Source organism: Cladophialophora psammophila (genome assembly GCF_000585535.1).
Source record: "Cladophialophora psammophila CBS 110553 chromosome Unknown aczJe-supercont1.27, whole genome shotgun sequence".
In the NCBI taxonomy this organism is placed as follows: Eukaryota; Fungi; Ascomycota; class Eurotiomycetes; order Chaetothyriales; family Herpotrichiellaceae; genus Cladophialophora; species Cladophialophora psammophila.
In genome coordinates, this window is record NW_006912948.1 from 342,885 (window position 1) to 361,178 (window position 18,294).

Below are 18,294 nucleotides of genomic sequence, written 5' to 3' on the forward strand. Positions count from 1 at the left end.
GGAGTTTGGGACAGTCAGGCCGCGCTATGATATCTGCGCAACCATGTGGTTCGATGGAAACGCTCAATTCGGGAATGCTTATGCGAAAGCACTCGCAGCCATCAGGGAGGATGAGGATTCAGGATTCCTAGCCCCCCACAATCCATGACAAGCTCTTTGGTAAAGGAGCATATATTCATAGATAAATACCGAACGTGGTAGAGTCTGCAATAGAGATCCGCATCCAGTTGGTAAAAGTCCTCTATGCCACTCCTGGTCCTGGGTTGTTTGGATTTCACAAGCGCTGCTACAGACAACAATGACTAGAAAGTCTCATCACAGCCTTGCGATACGTTTGGCGTCGGTCTGATGCGAATTCGAGTTTCCCCCCAGGAGTCTCTTCCCACCATCAAGGGTGATGTCTTCCCCGTTGACATACGCCCCGGCTTTCGAACAGAGGTAGACCGCAGTTCCTGCTATGTCTTCCCGCAGTCCCAGCCGGCCCATAGGATTGTCGGCGCTCGCAGCGTCCAGACCGCCATATTTCTCGATTGCTGGGTTGGCCAGGCGTGTTGGGAACCAGCCCGGGGCAATCACGTTGGTGGTGATATTCTTGGGCGCAAGCTCGAGGGCCAAATTTCGACCAAAATGATGCATGGCGGCCTTGGAGATGCTGTAGGCAATGGCGCCGTCCCTTCCGACGTGTGTTACAGCTATGCCACCCACTGAACTCATGATGATCACTCGCGCTGGATCGCTGGGAGTACCGGCTGCAGCAAGGAGTGGTACTAGTCTAAACATCAAATACCACAGCATCAGCTCGTTTGTGTTTATATTTTGTACCTCACGGTTTTGGGACTTACTTGCGTGTCAAATTGAAAGGACCTCGGACATTGACATCAAAAGTTTTGGCAGTCTTCCAATCCTCATAATCTTCGAATGAACCCCCCCAACTTGCTCCAGCATTATTCACTAGAATGTGAAGACTTTCGCCCGGTACTTCCTCCTTCACTGCCGCGACCAGCTTCTCGACGCTTTCCATTGTGTTGACGTTTCCAGCAATAAATGAGGCTCGGCCGCGTATGTTGGGGATAGAGTTGAGATCCTGGGCCGCCTTTTGAAGGCCATCTTCCTTACGAGCGTTGATGATCACTTTCGAGGCGCCAGCTTGCAAGAATGCGGCAGCAATATCGAACCCCAAGCCTCGCGAACCTGTCTCTGTTCAGTGTGTCACGTAGCCAGGAGAAATAACCCACCTCCAGTGATGAAAGCAACCTTGCCGTCGAGACGGAAAAGAGAATCGAAGTTAGGTATTCCTGTCATGGTGATATGTGGCGGACTGTACGTAAGTTTGGCAAGGGAGTTGGAAGCTAGTGACTTATGCCAATTATTAAATCGGTCTTCGTAGCGGCCGTTCATTAGCATCCAGTCGCCGGGGTGACAAGGAAAAATCCTCCACTGCATTTTGGGGATCTTCCCACTTCCTCCCCATGTCTCATCGATTTTCTACTATACATAACTCTACTATCGAAGAAAATTCATCTCGGCGCGGAGAAGCTGGAAACAGCTCAGCCTCAAAAGATAATCGTCTTGATTGCCAGCACGATGGCGTCTGTACTAATGCCCTCTATCATCGAGGATAAGCTCCGGCCGCACGCCAAAGAAACGCTGGAAGCAGTCAAGAGATTCGTGGAAGAGGAGTGTGTGGCTTCTCCGCTCTAACTGATCTGTCTTCCGGCTGATATCCTGTCACAGGTATCCCCGCAGACACAGTGTTCGAGGCACAACTGTCTACCCATCCGGACCAACGGTCGAAGTCAATGCCTCCAATCTTGGAAGATCTCAAGCAACGGGCGCGCCAGCTGGGGCTGTGGAACCTGTGGATGCACTCACATCTTGAAGAAGGGCCAGGTCTCACGAATGTCGAATACACGCTCATGTGTGAGATCATGGGTCGCAGTTTGGTCGGCCCCGGAGGCCATGAATTGCAGTGCTCCTGACACCGGAAATATGGAAGTATGACCCTGCATATCAATTGCTTCTCCCTTCAGATGCTCTAAGAAGTCATCGTTCTAATCTACTATTTTAGACACTCGCAAAATATGGAAATGAACAACAGAAAATGGAATGGTTGAGGCCTTTCATGGATGGAAAAGTCAGGTCGGCCTATGTCATGACGGAGCCCACTGTGGCCGCATCAGACGCAGAGAGTCTTGCCTTAGAAATGCGCCGAGAAGGTAATGAGTATATCTTGAACGGTGTCGTAAGTCACACAGTCATCGGCCCAAAGCTGTGAAACTTCAACTTACACCTGTAAGAAATGGTGGATCAGTAGCGCTGGGGACAAGTGATGTCGACTGTGAGTTGGAAAATGCAACTGGCTGGTGGAAGGCTTTCTTCTGACACGCTTCGATCACCAGATTAATCGTTTTTGTGAGATCCAACTCGGACGATTCGCTTTGCAGATGGGCCAGAAGAGGCGCACCCCGCCCAACTCGCAAGGACCGAGAACAAACGTCACCGCAGCGTGTAAGTGCTCATCCTTTACCCTATTATCCTACACCTTCCCAGTTACCACTGCGACTGATTCCGGGTAGAATCGACCTTATTGCAAACCGAGACGCCGCAGGTCGGTCATTACGGGGAAAATATCGCACTGCTCCTAGATCACGCTTGTAAACAACGGCAGACAACTAGGATCAACTACGTGAGACAGGGGGTTGCCGTTCTAAACATTCATTAGCGAGGCCAGCACTTACCTGCCTCCCTGTATATTCTCCTACCATGGATTAAATCAGCCTGGAATATCCCTTGATTGCGTTTCATGATCACCTATTTCTCACTCACCACCTTCCCTGATGAACGCTGGGTCAAACCGGGTTCTAACAAATAAATATAGTGGGGTGTCAGATGTCTTCGTCTTCGCGATCGGCACTGGATGAGCAAAACATGAGCTCGGAGATGGACACTAGGCAACACCATCTGATTAGCAAGAGCACGGAAGACTGCTTGGAAGATACCACCAGCGAGCATAGGCAGAGTAGGCGGACGAAGAGAGAGCACGGACTGGTTATTGCACACGGGCAAACCGGTGAAGTGCCTGGTTGAGAAAATCCCCACGGCAAGGCTGAATGATCATATCTCCGTCCATTTTGCTAATTCACGCCTCTGGACGATATGACTTGTGACTTTCACTAATAACACGCCGCCCACAGTTGCAGGCAGTTGTGTGTTGTCTTCACATGTAGAGATTGATGATTTTGTGTTGATACTTGTTTCACTCTTCCTAGCAACCAATCCAATTTTTCTGTCCTCCTCAAACCTAGGAACGCAGGAATGCTGTGGGAAGGAGTACCAAATATGTGTGGTAATACGGGATATATACACGCCCTGGTTTTGACCTTGTACTCCAGCCTCTATTCCCTCTCAGAAATCAAACCGGAAACCAGTTTTTTAGTCGGCAGTCATGGTGAATAATGTCTTCCGCCAAGGCCTGGACTAAATGGACTTCCCACGTGATTGGCGGACACAGCGTTGCACCCGCACTGCACAAATCGCCTCGTCGCCGGTAATGTTGAGGGATCTTCAGGCACTCGGAGCGATTCTCCTTCTGACTGCAGTGGGGCTCGAGGCAAGCCATGTCTACGTCGTACAAAGAGCTCGCTCTTTTTGTTGTCCGCCTCCACGATGAGATGCAAGATGAATTCCTTGTAAGTCTGTAGACCTGGCGATGCTGAAAACATGGAACCTCGTCTCCATCCTTGTGGCTGTTTTCCCCAGAGTCCCGTGCGTTGTATACAACATCGCAAGACCGCAGTTTTTGAGTCATCGAGCATCTTGGCTCCGACCCCACGTCGTTCTAGGTTCTCACAAGCGAAGGTTAGAGTATACTTGATATGTAAATTCGTTGCCGGGAAATCCGCCTCCGGTTTAGGCGGCCTGGCCGCTTCGGGAATAGTCGCGGGCTGGGCGCGCCGCCGCTTTTGATATCTATAAGAATCCTCTCCCCCTCCCCTCCCAGTGCTCTCTTCCTTCCAACCTATTTTCCTTCTTCACCTTTATCTTTCTAATGCACCCGTCGTGCGTTACGCGCTATAGCCTATATTCTTCTCGGCCGCATTAGGCCCCCCCTCGATTCTTCACTAGCTGCTTCAAAATTCGCCTCGCCTCTACCTGTGCACTCCGATTCCCCTCTTAATTCTCGATCGTCGCGGCCTTTGCGCTCCTCGACGTAGTCTATTTCGATTCTCTCGAAGTCTATAACTCCTATATAATATATTTAGCTTCATCGGCTATATAGTCTATAGGCTTAGTTAATTTCGTCCATTATTTACACCTTCATCGAAAATTCTATGGGGATCCGCGACGATACGTCTCCTTATACTACCTCGTCTATATAACTCTCTTAATGGGCTTTTCTATCGTTTATTTTAGACTTACGAAAGAGTTAAGGAATCGTTATTAAAATAATCTTAGTCGTAGTGCACGATACGGCTCTCTTACTATACTATTCGTGCCGGAATTCTACGATATATCTTAAATCTAGTGAAGAATAATATAAAAGACGGCGAAGACGTAGCTAATGTTTTACTATAGGCCGGTATAGTAAGTTAAGTATCGTACTTAATATATCTAATTATAAAAATATCTTACGAGTCGATTAATAGTGTATATATATTGCTACCTACGCTTCGCCTTAATTTTACGACGCTAAGCTAGACTAAGATCTCTATTTTAGTCGTTAGCGCTCGAGGAAAGAAGAATTATCATTCGGTAATAAGAGTACGTCAGCGTATTATAAGTAAATTTCTAGCTACTATCTTATTTAGACTAAATATAGTACGATAATTCTTAAAATCGAGGCTCAGTAACGATAGAATATAGAGATGAAAAAGTCGACTTCGTAAGATATAATTTCGCTCGGACGAACGCGGACGTCGATTCTCCTTACGTAGATAATGATTCTAATAGTGAACGGGTATATATTTATAAGATTAGCCATTAGTTTCGAGAAAGACTATAAGATCGTCCCTTAAAAATCGCTGAAAGTAGTTATCTCGGTGCTTCGGAGATATTCTCACCGTACTCGAATCTTTAGAACCGGGGAGACGAGCTAGTACTCTATACTTATCTCTTATTCTAGGATTATCGTCGTTATAGTTAATATCGCGCTTAGAATACCTAGAGCTCTTATCTCTTATCGCGTTTCGATGGTATAATTTACTTTACTTTATCGCCTTAATAATCTTTCTTATTTACGCCGTAAGAGGCCCTAAAAATACTAGTAGAGAAGTCGTTTACGGATGAGACCGTTAACTTAGTAGTTATGAAAACTTAGAACTACGTCTTCTAGGAAAGTTAAAACTAAATAGTCGTAAAGTAGTGTCGATCGTCTATATATACGGCATTAATTCTTTTCTTATCTTCGGTCGCTAAATTTATTCTTCTTTCTATCTTTCTAAACGATTATCGATCGCTTAGCTTATATTTCATTACTTTCTAGTTATGACGATCTTCATCGTATACTAATCTAGAGTAAACGCACCGCTCTTCGAAAACTATATTTTCGGTAAATTATCTATAGTTACGTCTTCTTCTTATATATTAAGTAGATAAAGCTTAAAATCTTCTAATTAAATAAAGTCTATAGGTAAAGCGGATTTCGTCGATTTTATAAATTTAACTACTTCTCACTAGAACGTTCCTTAGAAGAGTTTAATACTATAAGAACTTCTAGAGCCGATATATTATAATTTCGATAAACACGGTATCCGAGTTACTAAAGCTCGCCGTAGCGGCGTAATCGATAGTAATAACGTTGAAGACGACGAGGAAAGCGACAACGATAACGATATTAATTACGAAAGTAAAATTAGCGATCTTTTATCTCTTACGGATATCTTTCTACGAAGCGACTTAGAATTTAGAGAAAGTATAGACTTTAGCTATAAGGCTTCCGTATTACTCTCTCTCGTTAATAGAACCTATAAGAACTATTATTACGAGGGCGACTATGAGAATAGTAGTAATTTTACCGCGATAATTATCGTAGATACTTAGCTCGGAGTTAGCTAAGATAAGTAATAGAGATTCTATATCGTACGTATACTATAAATAATATATACTAATGTATTTCTTTAGACGACTCGATTATATTAGACGATAATTATCTAGTTAATATCTTTAACTTTACTGTCTCTAGAGACGATTATCTTACTCTTAAAGTCGTAAATTAAGAATCTTTTAGTAGTTTCTTTTTAACTTTATTTAGAGAAACTACCGAGCTAAGTAATAAGAACGAAAAGAATAATTTAAATAGTCTAGCGTAGTATAAGTTAGATAACTCTATAGGCGATAAGAAAGAAGAAGGATATAATAAATTATATAAGAACGACGCTCTCTACGCTCGTATTTTCACTAATAGTAGTAACTATAACGAGTATAATAATAGCGGTATAGATTTAGATATATCGGCGTTTATCGGCTAGATTTACGATGTCTTTGCTAACTTTAAGGAGATCTTCGGTATAACTAGGCGAAAGTAGAAGACGATGGTTATAACTCTATATAACTACGTAAATCGTAATATTATAGTAGGGTCTATTTTAAATCTTATAAGTTAGAGAGAGCCTCGGTTAGCTACGGACGATAGCGCCGCAGGTATAGATGCTAGATTTTAGTACGTTTCCCTCTTAGCTAGTAACTATTACTCGAGTAAGTTCTATATCGGCGCTATTAAGTCTAATTCTACTTTTAATATTCTAAATTACAGAAAATATTAGTGCCTTTATAGAATCTCCGCTATTATCGCCTTCTATAGTTACGTATAAGGCTACTCGATCTAATCTTAACGCTAACTCCTAAGAAGCACCGAATCGAAAACGAACTCGGCCATCTATTTAACTCACTATTCTCTCCGACGATGGCGCTCTTTATAAACGGTCTCGCCGCGTAATAAAGGAGACGTAGAAGGTAAGAGAGGCCAGAGAGATACGGGAGAAGTCCGAGGCTAAACCGTCTTAAATATTATTAAGTCTATACCGGAAGAAATAGACTTACTTTACTAGTCTTAGTCTTAGTAGAGATAAAGTAATTAATAAGATAGTAGATATTAAGAATATTTATCTAGAAGAGAATAGTTTTATTTAGTGTCTTATTATATAGAAGCCATCGTTAATCGCGATGAAGAATCTTATTAGTAAAGAACTACGGCGGCGATGCGAGAAGCTATTCAGGAAAAGGTATGGCCGCTAGGAGTTCTAAGAGAGGCCGCTATAACTAAGTAGTAGACTAAGACGAAATAGAGAACATTCTAATTTCCTCTTTATTTACTTAGAAAGACGAGTTAGAAGAGAGAATAACTAACTATTCTTTAGGTATACTAGGATTTTAGTATATATTGTATATAGCCGTCGTAGATAATGAGATAGCTCCGCCGTATTCTCGAATATATCTCTATATAGAGATCCGTGTCCTTAGATTTTATAAGCCTCTCTATATTTAACTCGGTACCGATAGCTACGTAGTATTTCGCTATTAATATTCATTAAAGAATCTATAGTCGTTATTTAACCGTAATATTAGATAATCTCGCTTTCTCTACTTCCCTACCGCTAGTCTTCGGTTTTATGAACTATTTCTCATTAGAATACTAGTAGTCTTCCGACCGATGGTTAGGATAGTTTCTTTACCTCACCGTAGATAAGGCGGAATGAACTTACTCGACGACGTACGTTATATTTTATCGTCCGCAAGGGTAGAGGCGCTAAGTAGAAGATTCGTAATGATAGCACGGAAGATAGCTATTCGGTTTTTTAGTGCATCGTTTAAATTCTCTTAGAGTTAAGTGAATATTCTTATAGCCATAGTAGTTCTAGTTTAATATTATCGGTAACGAGAAGTAAGTTTCTAATATACGTAATGTAAAATAAATTTTATAGAGAAGAACTAAATAAAGGATTCCGATTTCATCTTATTATAACAGAGCACTTCAGGGTTTGGCGTGCACGTGCAACAACGCACAGAGGCCTGTCCAGCAGATCGGGAATCGGGAACGCGTTTCTGGTTGATACTGACAACAACACCACCAACACCACCTAGAGAGGCAGCGGCTAGGGCTACGAACACCTAGCATAGCGGTAGCATCGAGGAATAGGACAGGACTGATAAAACACTCTTAGGATTTAGGTAGACGGCACCAAAAGCTATAGAATTCATAATACTCTACTCAATCTATAAAAAAATGAATAGTACACTGCTAGCACTGTAAACTGTTCCGCACCTCCTCTCTGCCAGCTCATTTAGGTTTAACATATGACTAGATAACTTTTTCACCTTACCACCGCTCTACTAGCCTAGCACAGCTCATTATAGCATAGTCACCTTGCCTTATTACATTCCTCTCTCTCCCATCCACAGAACGACCTCGTCCGACAGCATATAGTACACTCAAGAATTATCTAACTCTATTATTACCTAGGGGGCGAGTCCGCAGCACTATGAGAAGAAGCTCGTAACGGAGGTAGATTCTTCTCTCTTATTGAATCTAGAATACGAACTAAAACACCACTAGTAAGTATAATAGATCTACTCGGTCTATATAAGGACACCGAAGACGCTCTTAATATTCCGCTTTAATAATCACTCTATCTTAGGGTCGAGCCTATTTCTATACTAATGTTACTCGGTGGCTCTAGAGTTCGCTCTTAGAATCCTCCCTTAACTAACTGAGCAACGCGAGGGAAGAGAGAGTTCACTCTTAGCGTTAAGATTCTATCCTAAGGGTCATTACTATTATATTCTAAATCTATTCTCTCTTCGCTATATAGGTCGATATGAGCCTATAATATCTAGTTCGTATTCTCTTAGTTAATGAGATTAACAATACTTTCATCTAGAGTGGTCATCATAATAGACTTTAATGGCTGCTACTCACTAGTTTCTGCGCGAGACGGCCATAATAATGACATCTTTTCATCCCTAATAATAGCTTAATGAATATCCTAAATGAGTTAAACTCGATGGGAAGTATCGATTTTGACTTCTTTAATAGCTTTAATACCGTTTTCCATAAGAGCTCTGGTCTAAAAGATGATAAACATTCCGCAATTATAGCCATTTAGTTATTTGTTGACATTGACATTCTAAAATATAAACTGTCTACCGTCTTCGAGCTTTACTCGAACTTAAGAGTTAAGATACTCCAAAATGATCGAAATTATTGAGTCTTTTACCGTGCGCTTCCTAATCGAATCCATAGCGTAAACGATTCGAGAATCGGGATCGACGTATATTAATCACTAATGATTAATCTCTCGATAGAGAATTAGCTTCTTCTATATAAACTTATCTTATCGCTACGATCGCGGCTAGATTATAAACGTAAATATTTCTCGAACGTTATATAGGTAGATTATATTCCATTCGTCTTCTACTTAGTGCTTTCGGTAGGCCGCGATGCCTCTAATAACGTAATCTATAGATAACTAATCGTTATGATTCGCACTAAGTAAAAGGTGTTTTAATTCTTTCTTATTAATTATACATCCTTCCGAGTAGTAATTCTCGCCGCGAAGAGATTTCTTTACTCCGCGACTATGCTCTTTAAATTTCTTTAAAGCGTCTCGAATTCGCTAAATTTTTAACGTGTCTTTTTCAGTCTTCACTCTTTCTATGATTCGAATTACTTCGAGGGCAGCGTAACACTAAAGAGATTACCTCGAACTAATATTAGTCGATAATACTCCGATTAATCTTTAGAATACTCGTATAATAGCTTTAAATCCGTACTAAATCACTTTATTCGCTTACCGCTTCGTCAAAGTACCTTTACCGATATTATACTTAACTCTCTTAGATCAGTCTATAATAATCTTCTATACTAGTCTTTCTACATTAAAAGAATTTCTCAATAAGTTTTATTTATATAATCTCGTATTAAAGGGCGAAAATAACTCTTAAAACTCTCCACGGAGATATTTACTATTAGTAATGATTTCTTTAGCTTTCGTGAACGCTTATTCGATGAACGAGAAGTATATTCGCTTAGGAGCTCTCACTTCTATCTCTAAAGATGTTCTCAGAACTAACGATATTAATCGCGATCTCTTTTTAGACTGAATCACTATTTTAATATATTCGTTTCGAATTTCCAATTACTTTTTAGCCGCTTCCTTAATTACGACTTCTCTTTCTTTAATTTTAGTGAGCTTTTTCATTATAGACTTATTCTTAAAGTAATTTAGAATATTTCGCTTCCAATATCTCTACTCTCCTTTCGATTATTTCTTAGATACGGTCGGCAAAGGCGGAGATTTTATCGCTTATCCTTAAGAGTCCTTTAACTAATCCTCGATCTCGTCTTTCGCTAGTGTCTTACTAGATCTCTTCTCTATAAATTTCTTAGTAGGCGGTTTTATAGTTAGTTTCTTTCCTATAATAAGGTTCTATTCGACCTAACTAATTTAGCTAATCGGTACCCCTAGGAGACCCTCGATGAAGATTAAATTATATATATTTAGTGGCTTTACATCATTTAACCAGTGTAATCTATTCTTTAACTAAAGATAATATTCTAAACGCGCAGCTATAACTTATGGATGCCCATAATCATTCATGGCGTTTCTAAAATCGTCTAGGTTCGATCATGCCGTAAAGATATCGATTCGTTACGGTGCTGGCTAAGAAAACTTTATACCCGTGAGACCGGCTAACCGTTTTATCATTTGATGATTAATTCGACGCAATATATTCATAGATATCTCGTCCCGCAGCTTAGACGTCATTCTTATACACTAGAGCTCCTCCAGTGTATACGCTGTATTGCCTAACCACTATATTACGATACCTTTTTAAAATTCTTCGGTTATTCATTACTTAAACTTCCGGCTAATCGTATCCTTACCGCTCGTATTCTTTAGAAATAGAACCATATTCTAGCTTCTAGTATAATTAATATCTTTAATGAATCTTCTCTTAATTTCGTTATACTTATTTCGATTATTAATCGCTTCTTTAATTAATACTTAAAATCTTTTAACCTTCTTATCCTTAACCACTTTATTTTTAAATACTATCTTTAATTCTAAATCGCCTTCAATGTAATTAGCGATTTTTAGCACGAACTTTTCACTTAACTATTATATTCTTTCGACTATTTAGATGACTTATCTAACTCATTCGGTCACGTCGATTCCTTCTTTACGGTATAATACTAGTATTTCCCGTGGTGGTTTTTGAATCGAGAAATGACGAGGATGCGACATTTAAATATTTAATACTGTAGCCGTATTAAGAGTAATGCCTCTAAAACCATAAATGAGTTACGTTCCGACTATTACATTAGATCTTTATAAGAGAGCTTAGGTTACCTACGGGCTAATCTTAATAGTGCCTTATCTTCGAATCGCCACTTGCTGCTACTAATTTAAGGGCGTTGATGTGAACGGATCTAATAACGAAGTAATATACTAAGGCGTTTACGGAACTTATTATTGCGGTGTTATTAGTGTGGAATTAGACGTAAGCCCTTACACGCGACGAGATCTTCGCGGAGTATCTTAATTGCTTATATTACTTAAAACTATTTGTAAATAATTAAAGCTCGGTTTTCTTAATGAAAAATACACTAAATAAAGCTATAAAAATAATGTAGCGTTGTTTTTCGAGGTTAATAAAGATATTCTTTAAATATTCGTTAGGAACGAAGAGAATTAAGTGATTACTTAACGAAATAAAGTAAAGACGAGAGAGAAGAGATAGTAGAAATAGTCGAGAGTTAACTTAGCCGTCTATTAACCTCACTACTCGTTAGGTGGCGAACTCCGTTATATACTAACGTTACTACTATATATTTACGTCGATTTTAGTTCCTTCTTATCTATTCTTTCACTTATAAAGTACTGTCTACGAACTAAGTAAGGAATACTTCGGTGGTCGCGGTGACGGCGTCTTAGCATTTATTCACTCGACTCCTCACTCGTCTTTAGTATTATTTATAGTCTAGGTGGTACTTTCTTCTCTTTAATTAATTAATTAGCTCGCTTATTCATAGTTCCCGTAAATAAATCACTCTATATCGCTACTATTACTATATTCTATCATCGTATTTATTTATACTGTGGATTTCGATTTACGCGCCGCAATATCTATACTTCGCCGTAACGTACGAACCGTAAGACTATCACTAAGTATCTTTTTAAGTTTACGCTAGCTCATTAGCCTCTTAGCGGAACTATTTTTAAATTTAATATATAACTAGATAAACTAATTTATACCAAAGGCTACTAAAACATTATAAGCTATTCCCTCTATAATTCTTACCTTTATTCTATTCACCACCCACCCATATATCTTAAGAGCCATTCTAGAAGTAAATAGACGAGCGCAGATAGTCAATAATGCTCACCCTATAGAAATTAAACTAAATAAATTAAAATATAAGAGAAACTATAATAGAGTTACCGATATTACTATACCGTTCCCTCTATTATAGTAGCACTAACCGTAAATATTGAATTTACTCTAAATAATAACTTAATTAATTAAAACTTTAGTAATAGACTTAATGAAAGGTAAGCGAATATAAGGACAGCCATAGAGAGCTCGCCTCCCTTCTCATCTTATATAAGTAAAGCCGTCTCTATTTACTTAGCGAGTTCTTTTTGAATTATTCTCTTCGTTTACGTCTTAGTCCGCGGAATCCTCGGAAACCTCTTTCTCTATTAATTCTTTTAGGAGGAAGAGGAAGCTCGATGATAAAGTTAGTCCGGAGCTATTCTTAATTATTCCCTCTAGCTTCGCCTAATGCCTAGACCAGCGGAGTTATACGAGCAGCCGGAGCTCTTCGAGGTAGGCGTCTAGCCCGAGTTTCAACGACTTCACTACTTAATTCCCCGGAACTGTTTCGATCATCGATATATTCACTCCGCTCTTCTTTAATCTCGTTTATAAAATCACTACTATTATTCTCTTCGGTGATTACTACTCTTATTATCGCATCACTTAACTTTGCTAACTCGAATCGATCCGAGTTACGCGGATAGAAACGCTTTAGCCGATTAGTAGCAAAGATTCTATGAAGCTTCGCACCATTCAATTTATATAAGATATAGTTATTATAAGTCGGATTTATCTATAAAACTCGATACGGGCCCATTCACCGGAAGGAGAGCTTCTTAAAGCTTAATATATTCATTAAACTAAACGTATTATAAACTAAAACTAGTATTTCTTCTTTTAACTTCTCTATTCGGATTCGATGGCGTTTATCGAAATATTTCTTATCTCGCTTACGTTGCCGTCTTAAACGTTCTCGCGTCTTTTCTAGATTCTCTTTACGTCTCTTAAGTGCGCGCGCTCGTATTTCCATAAGTTCTCTAGTGATATGGGCCTCTTTCTATAGTATTAGTCCTTAAGTAATAATATCTAGTTTAATGAGTAGTTTCGGCCGATCGAGATACTTCAATTCGTATAGAGTAAAGCCCGTGCTAACTTTAATAATTATCCGATCCGCTCACAATATAGTATATAAATGATTCATTTAGTCTTTACGGTTCGACCTCTTATACGTCTTCACAAGAGCGTCCGTAGTAACTCGATGACTCACTTCCACTTAGCTATTTATCTAAGAATGATACGTAGAAGTGATCACTCTTTTAATGTTATATTTATTCATTAAAGTAATTATTAAGTCCTTGTTTTTAGGCCCTCTATTAACGACTAGCTTTCTAAATATTCTATGGCGATAGATTAGATCTTCCTAGAGAAATTTTACTACTAATATATTATTATTCTTAGCTAGCCCGCGCGCTTTCACTTATTCGGAGAAGACACTTTTAGTCTTCACTAGATAAGCTTTTCCTCGTAATTTTAGTATCGACGTTATATCTACATAAATAGTCTCTTATCTTTTATTAACGTAAGTAGACTTTATCTTCTCTTTAATTCTCCGCGAGTCTCGGAACTAATATTCTATATACGTCTTTTTATATTCTTTCACCATCGCATATATACTATCCTAATGGTATCGATCCGTAATGCGTCGATAAGTGACCTTAACTTCTTTATACTCACTTTCATTATATAGTTCTTTTAAAATCCGTTACTTTATTTCTTCCTTGTTCACCACTCGCCGCGTAGATCTTATAATATTAGGTCTTCGGAATAAGTGACCGTTTCGTATAAAGTATTTTAGTGCTTCTCGCTTTATCCTTTTAAAGTCATCGTTATTCATCCCGGTGAGTCATCGAAAGATTTAAAGATAGTGCGCAATTTACTATAATTTCTTAGAATATTCTTTCTTTCGTAACGATATCTACTATTCCTTCTCTTCGGTAGTACTTTACTAAGATATTTCGGATTTTAATCGAATAGAGTAGATCCGTACGTATTATATCTTAATGATAGAGTCTATTATTAGTTCTAAAACTTAGTGTTTTCCGTGTAGAAGTAAGTCTTAGATTTCATTTAGAACTATCGGGCTAACTCGCACCGTGAAGAGTTACGCGGTCACTCATTTATCGATGTCTTCTTCTCTTTTTACTTTAGTAGTCTCACTTATAGTTTCTGGCCGTCTAGATAAAGCGTCTACTATTACATTCTTAATCCTAGAGATATATTTAACTTCGAAATTAAATAGCCGAATCTAAGTAAGCCATTACGTTACTAAGGCACTAGGTAGATCGGTTACCGAGCGGTTTAATTAAGTAGCGAGAGTTACTACATTAGTTTTAACTAAAAAGGTCACATCGTATAGCTAGAACTTAAACTTCTTTAATATCTTTAGTAAAATACGATATTCTCTTTTTCCCGCGTTATATTTAGCCTCTACTTTTATTCATAAACTACTCTCATAATATATAGAATATCTACGTTTTCGAGAACTACGTTTACACTATATTAGCACTACTTCCTAACCTAGTAAACTAGTATCGAAAGTAAGAATAATTAATCTTACGTCATTCTTATAGTTAATACTCACTAGTGTAGGCGCGATAGTTAGCGCAATCTTTAATACGTTCATAATATTATCTTCTACTTATATTTATTACTATTTAGTATCTTTCTTTAATAAACGATAAAAAATAGTAATCTTATATATAAAACCTTTAATCTAGATTCGATAGTAGATATAAATATTTAAAAATCTCTTTAACTCCGTAGTATTCCGTAGTACTAGTTATTTTATAATCTTTTCGATCTTCGTAGTATTAGAATGTCTTCCTTCGCGATCGTAGATATATTTAATTACTTTAATATCTACTATGTAGAATTATAACTTTTCTTCTAAAACCGTTACTTCTATTCTCTTAACGTCGTACAAAACTTAATCGAGGTTCTAAATATATTCTAATATAAACTTTCTTAATCTAGGCACTACTTATTTAGCTCTATAGTTCGTCTTTAATTCTTTCACCGCGATATCGTTAATAAAAGGTCTCGCCGCCTCCGGGATTTACGCCGCTAAAACCTTATTCGATATTCTTATAAACTGGGCCACTGAATTCGTGGCTCCTTACGGTAAGGTAGTCTATCGCATTAATTCTAATGAAGTCTAAAAAGTAGTTATATCTCTATATTCGATAGCTAATTCTACTTAATTATAATTAGAGAACTAATCTATTAGTGATAGAATATACATTCTAGTAAATTCTTTAAAGAAATCGTTCGACGAAGGCGGTAGATTCGCATCTCGAATAGTTACTCTATTAATATTTATAGCTGCATTTATAATTCTATACTCTCTAATCTTTTTTTTAGTCACGAGAAAGAAAGGATTTCGATAGGGGCTATGACACGGCTTAAAGATCTCTTTTTAAATTCGATCTTTTACCAACGTAATTACCTTCTTCTCTAGGGCCTTAGAAATATAAAAACTCTTAGTCTACCATACTTTATATAAAATAGTTCGAATAACCTAAGGTAATGCTACTTCCTAAATAATTTTTCTAATCTCTAAGAACTCCTAGGAAAATGCTTCTTCTCTATTAAATAATACTTTCACTAATATATCCTTTTCTAATTTCTAAAGAACGTCTCTAATTAAAAGCTACTTTAGTCGCGTTAGCGTTAAGCGTAATCCTCTTTAAAAGATTATAAACCGCGGTATAATTCACTAACTATAGCGGTACGGCATCGAATAGAGCCCTGCAGCTCTTTCCCTAGCTATTGCTCTCTTTCTTTAGTCGATTAACTCATCTAGCGTACTTCCGTCCGTTTAAGATATATTCACCGGAAGAATCTTATTAGTCTTACGCTTATAAAGCGTATTTACGCGAGCTCTTAAGCCTTAGGCTACTTTAATTTTTTTATATCTTATCTTATTTCTTATATCATTAATTAAGCTAATGGAATCTCTTCGCCTCGAGAGCCTAATTAGCTATCGGCTATCCTCCTTATCTCGAAGTTTCGGCGAGATAATAACTCAACGAACTCTAGCCGTAGTCTCGTTCACTAAACCCTCTCCGTCGTACTAATAAATTAGGTTTGATATATAATCTAATAGATCTCTATTCATTATATTTCTTCCCACTAATACCGAACTTTTATCTTCGTCTTCGTTCTTCTAATCTTCGTCTTCGTTCTTCTAGTCTTCGCCTTCGTTCTCCTAGTAGAGCTCTCTTTTTTTTATCGTTGTAGAGGTTGGGCCTTTTAAGGAGACGAATAGAGACCTTTTATATTTCTATTCGCTAACTAGTTTAATTCGCTATATAATAATTCTACTATTTCCGCGGTTTTCTTATCCCCATCGACTTTCTCTTCTCTTATCTTAATCTGAACGATATCTCTATTCGTCTATGAACGGAGAATAATTACGTAATTCCCATCGTTGTCTCGCATTATCTATATTCGCGCTATAATCTAAAATGAAGTCCCCAATATTAATTGATAACTAGAATTCATAACCCGTATAATATAAATAAAAGTCTTAATATTCATACCGGTAATAGTTAACGTTAACGAATTAATTAACCTAATGAACCGCTACCTACGTCTCTCATCGTAGCTAATGGAGCTAGTAACGCTTTAAGTAGATCGAATCGTATTTTCCATTTCGATTTCCATCATAAAATCCTTCGAGATTAAATTTATCTTCGCTTCGCTATTAACTAATGCTCGTTTATATCTATGGCGAAGCTTAATATCTAGAAACGAATATTTAGTAAGAGCTAATTTGGTGGTCTAAGAATAACTACTCTCACTATCTAGTCGTACCTTAGAGATCCGCGCCTTACGATGTAGAAGCTTCTAACGATCTTCGTTATACTTCTAGGTTTTTCTTAAGAATAGCTTCTATCGTACTTCTTTCGACCCAGCTAATATATTCTAAATAGTAGTTCCGACTATTTTCTATTTTAAAATCTTATTAACTAAGCTTACCGTTCCTTCCGTGAATATTCGCCTAAGTGTCTTCTAAAGCTTTTCACGGGGTACGAGCTACTCTTATTTCTATATATACGTCCTTCTTTTCTAACGTTGTGCAACCGAACTCGGTTCCGCATCTCTCATTATCGTGTCTTAACTTTCCGAAACTTCTTAGATAACGCCATCGTAGATGATTTCTAATTCTATAAAACGTATCCGTCTCATTGGATTTTTCCTCGATTATTCCGTGGCTTAATTAGTAGCTTTAAGAATCTCTTTCACATATTATTCTAATCGAGCTTACTTCGTGATCGAATAGTTCTTTTCTTTCTTTAATCGTTTTAGAATGGTCTTGTGGCCTGCTATACTATATTTAGCTTTAGACTCTCGCGCTTTACTCTTATTAGACGTTCGGGTAGCCGCAACTATAGTCTCTTTAATTTTCTCTTCCGAAGAATCATTAATTACGATCGAGTCTCCATGTAGATCTACTCTAAGATAAGAGACGCGTAAACTCTTTATTAGCCCTTCTAGATCATGAAAGATATCTCTAAGATAGTCTAATCTAGTCTTTAATTATAGGAAACGGATTTCTTTAATATCTTTTCCCGGTACTTTAGGTCTCATTACAATGTGATTTCTTAAGTTAAAATAAATCTATTCAGCTCGTAGATATTTCTCTAGATACGAACAGCGAGGCTATATATATCTAACCTCGCCATAAAAGTAATAAACCACATTACGTCGATCTCCCCTATAGCTAGGTCTCCCGATCGCGAATACTCTCGATCTTAGCTCTGAATTTAGATTTAATATATAACTAAACAAATTTAAATTCACTATCGTTACGTTCACTAAGGCACTAATTACCTCTATTACTACTTATATTTATTCCTTTAAGCCTCTTATTTCTAGTATCATCGCACTTTAGAAACGATTAGATAGTTCATC

At 38.0% G+C, this 18,294-nt stretch overlaps 2 protein-coding genes across 2 annotated transcripts; one reads left to right on the forward strand and one right to left on the reverse strand.

The window, feature by feature from the left end:
* Positions 1-315: 315 nt before the first annotated feature.
* Positions 316-1,302, reverse strand: A1O5_11697 (uncharacterized protein; the record flags this gene model as incomplete). The annotated part of the gene is made up of 3 exons (XM_007752269.1): positions 316-772; positions 843-1,191; positions 1,236-1,302. 3 exons carry the CDS (start codon positions 1,300-1,302, stop codon positions 316-318), a joined length of 873 nt encoding a protein of 290 aa, XP_007750459.1.
* A 282-nt stretch (positions 1,303-1,584) lies between these two features.
* Positions 1,585-2,242, forward strand: A1O5_11698 (acyl-CoA dehydrogenase; the record flags this gene model as incomplete). Its single annotated transcript, XM_007752270.1, has 3 exons — positions 1,585-1,681; positions 1,735-1,943; positions 2,069-2,242. Coding segments are annotated over 3 exons (480 nt in total), but the record flags the coding sequence as incomplete, so codon positions are not given.
* Positions 2,243-18,294: the final 16,052 nt, after the last annotated feature.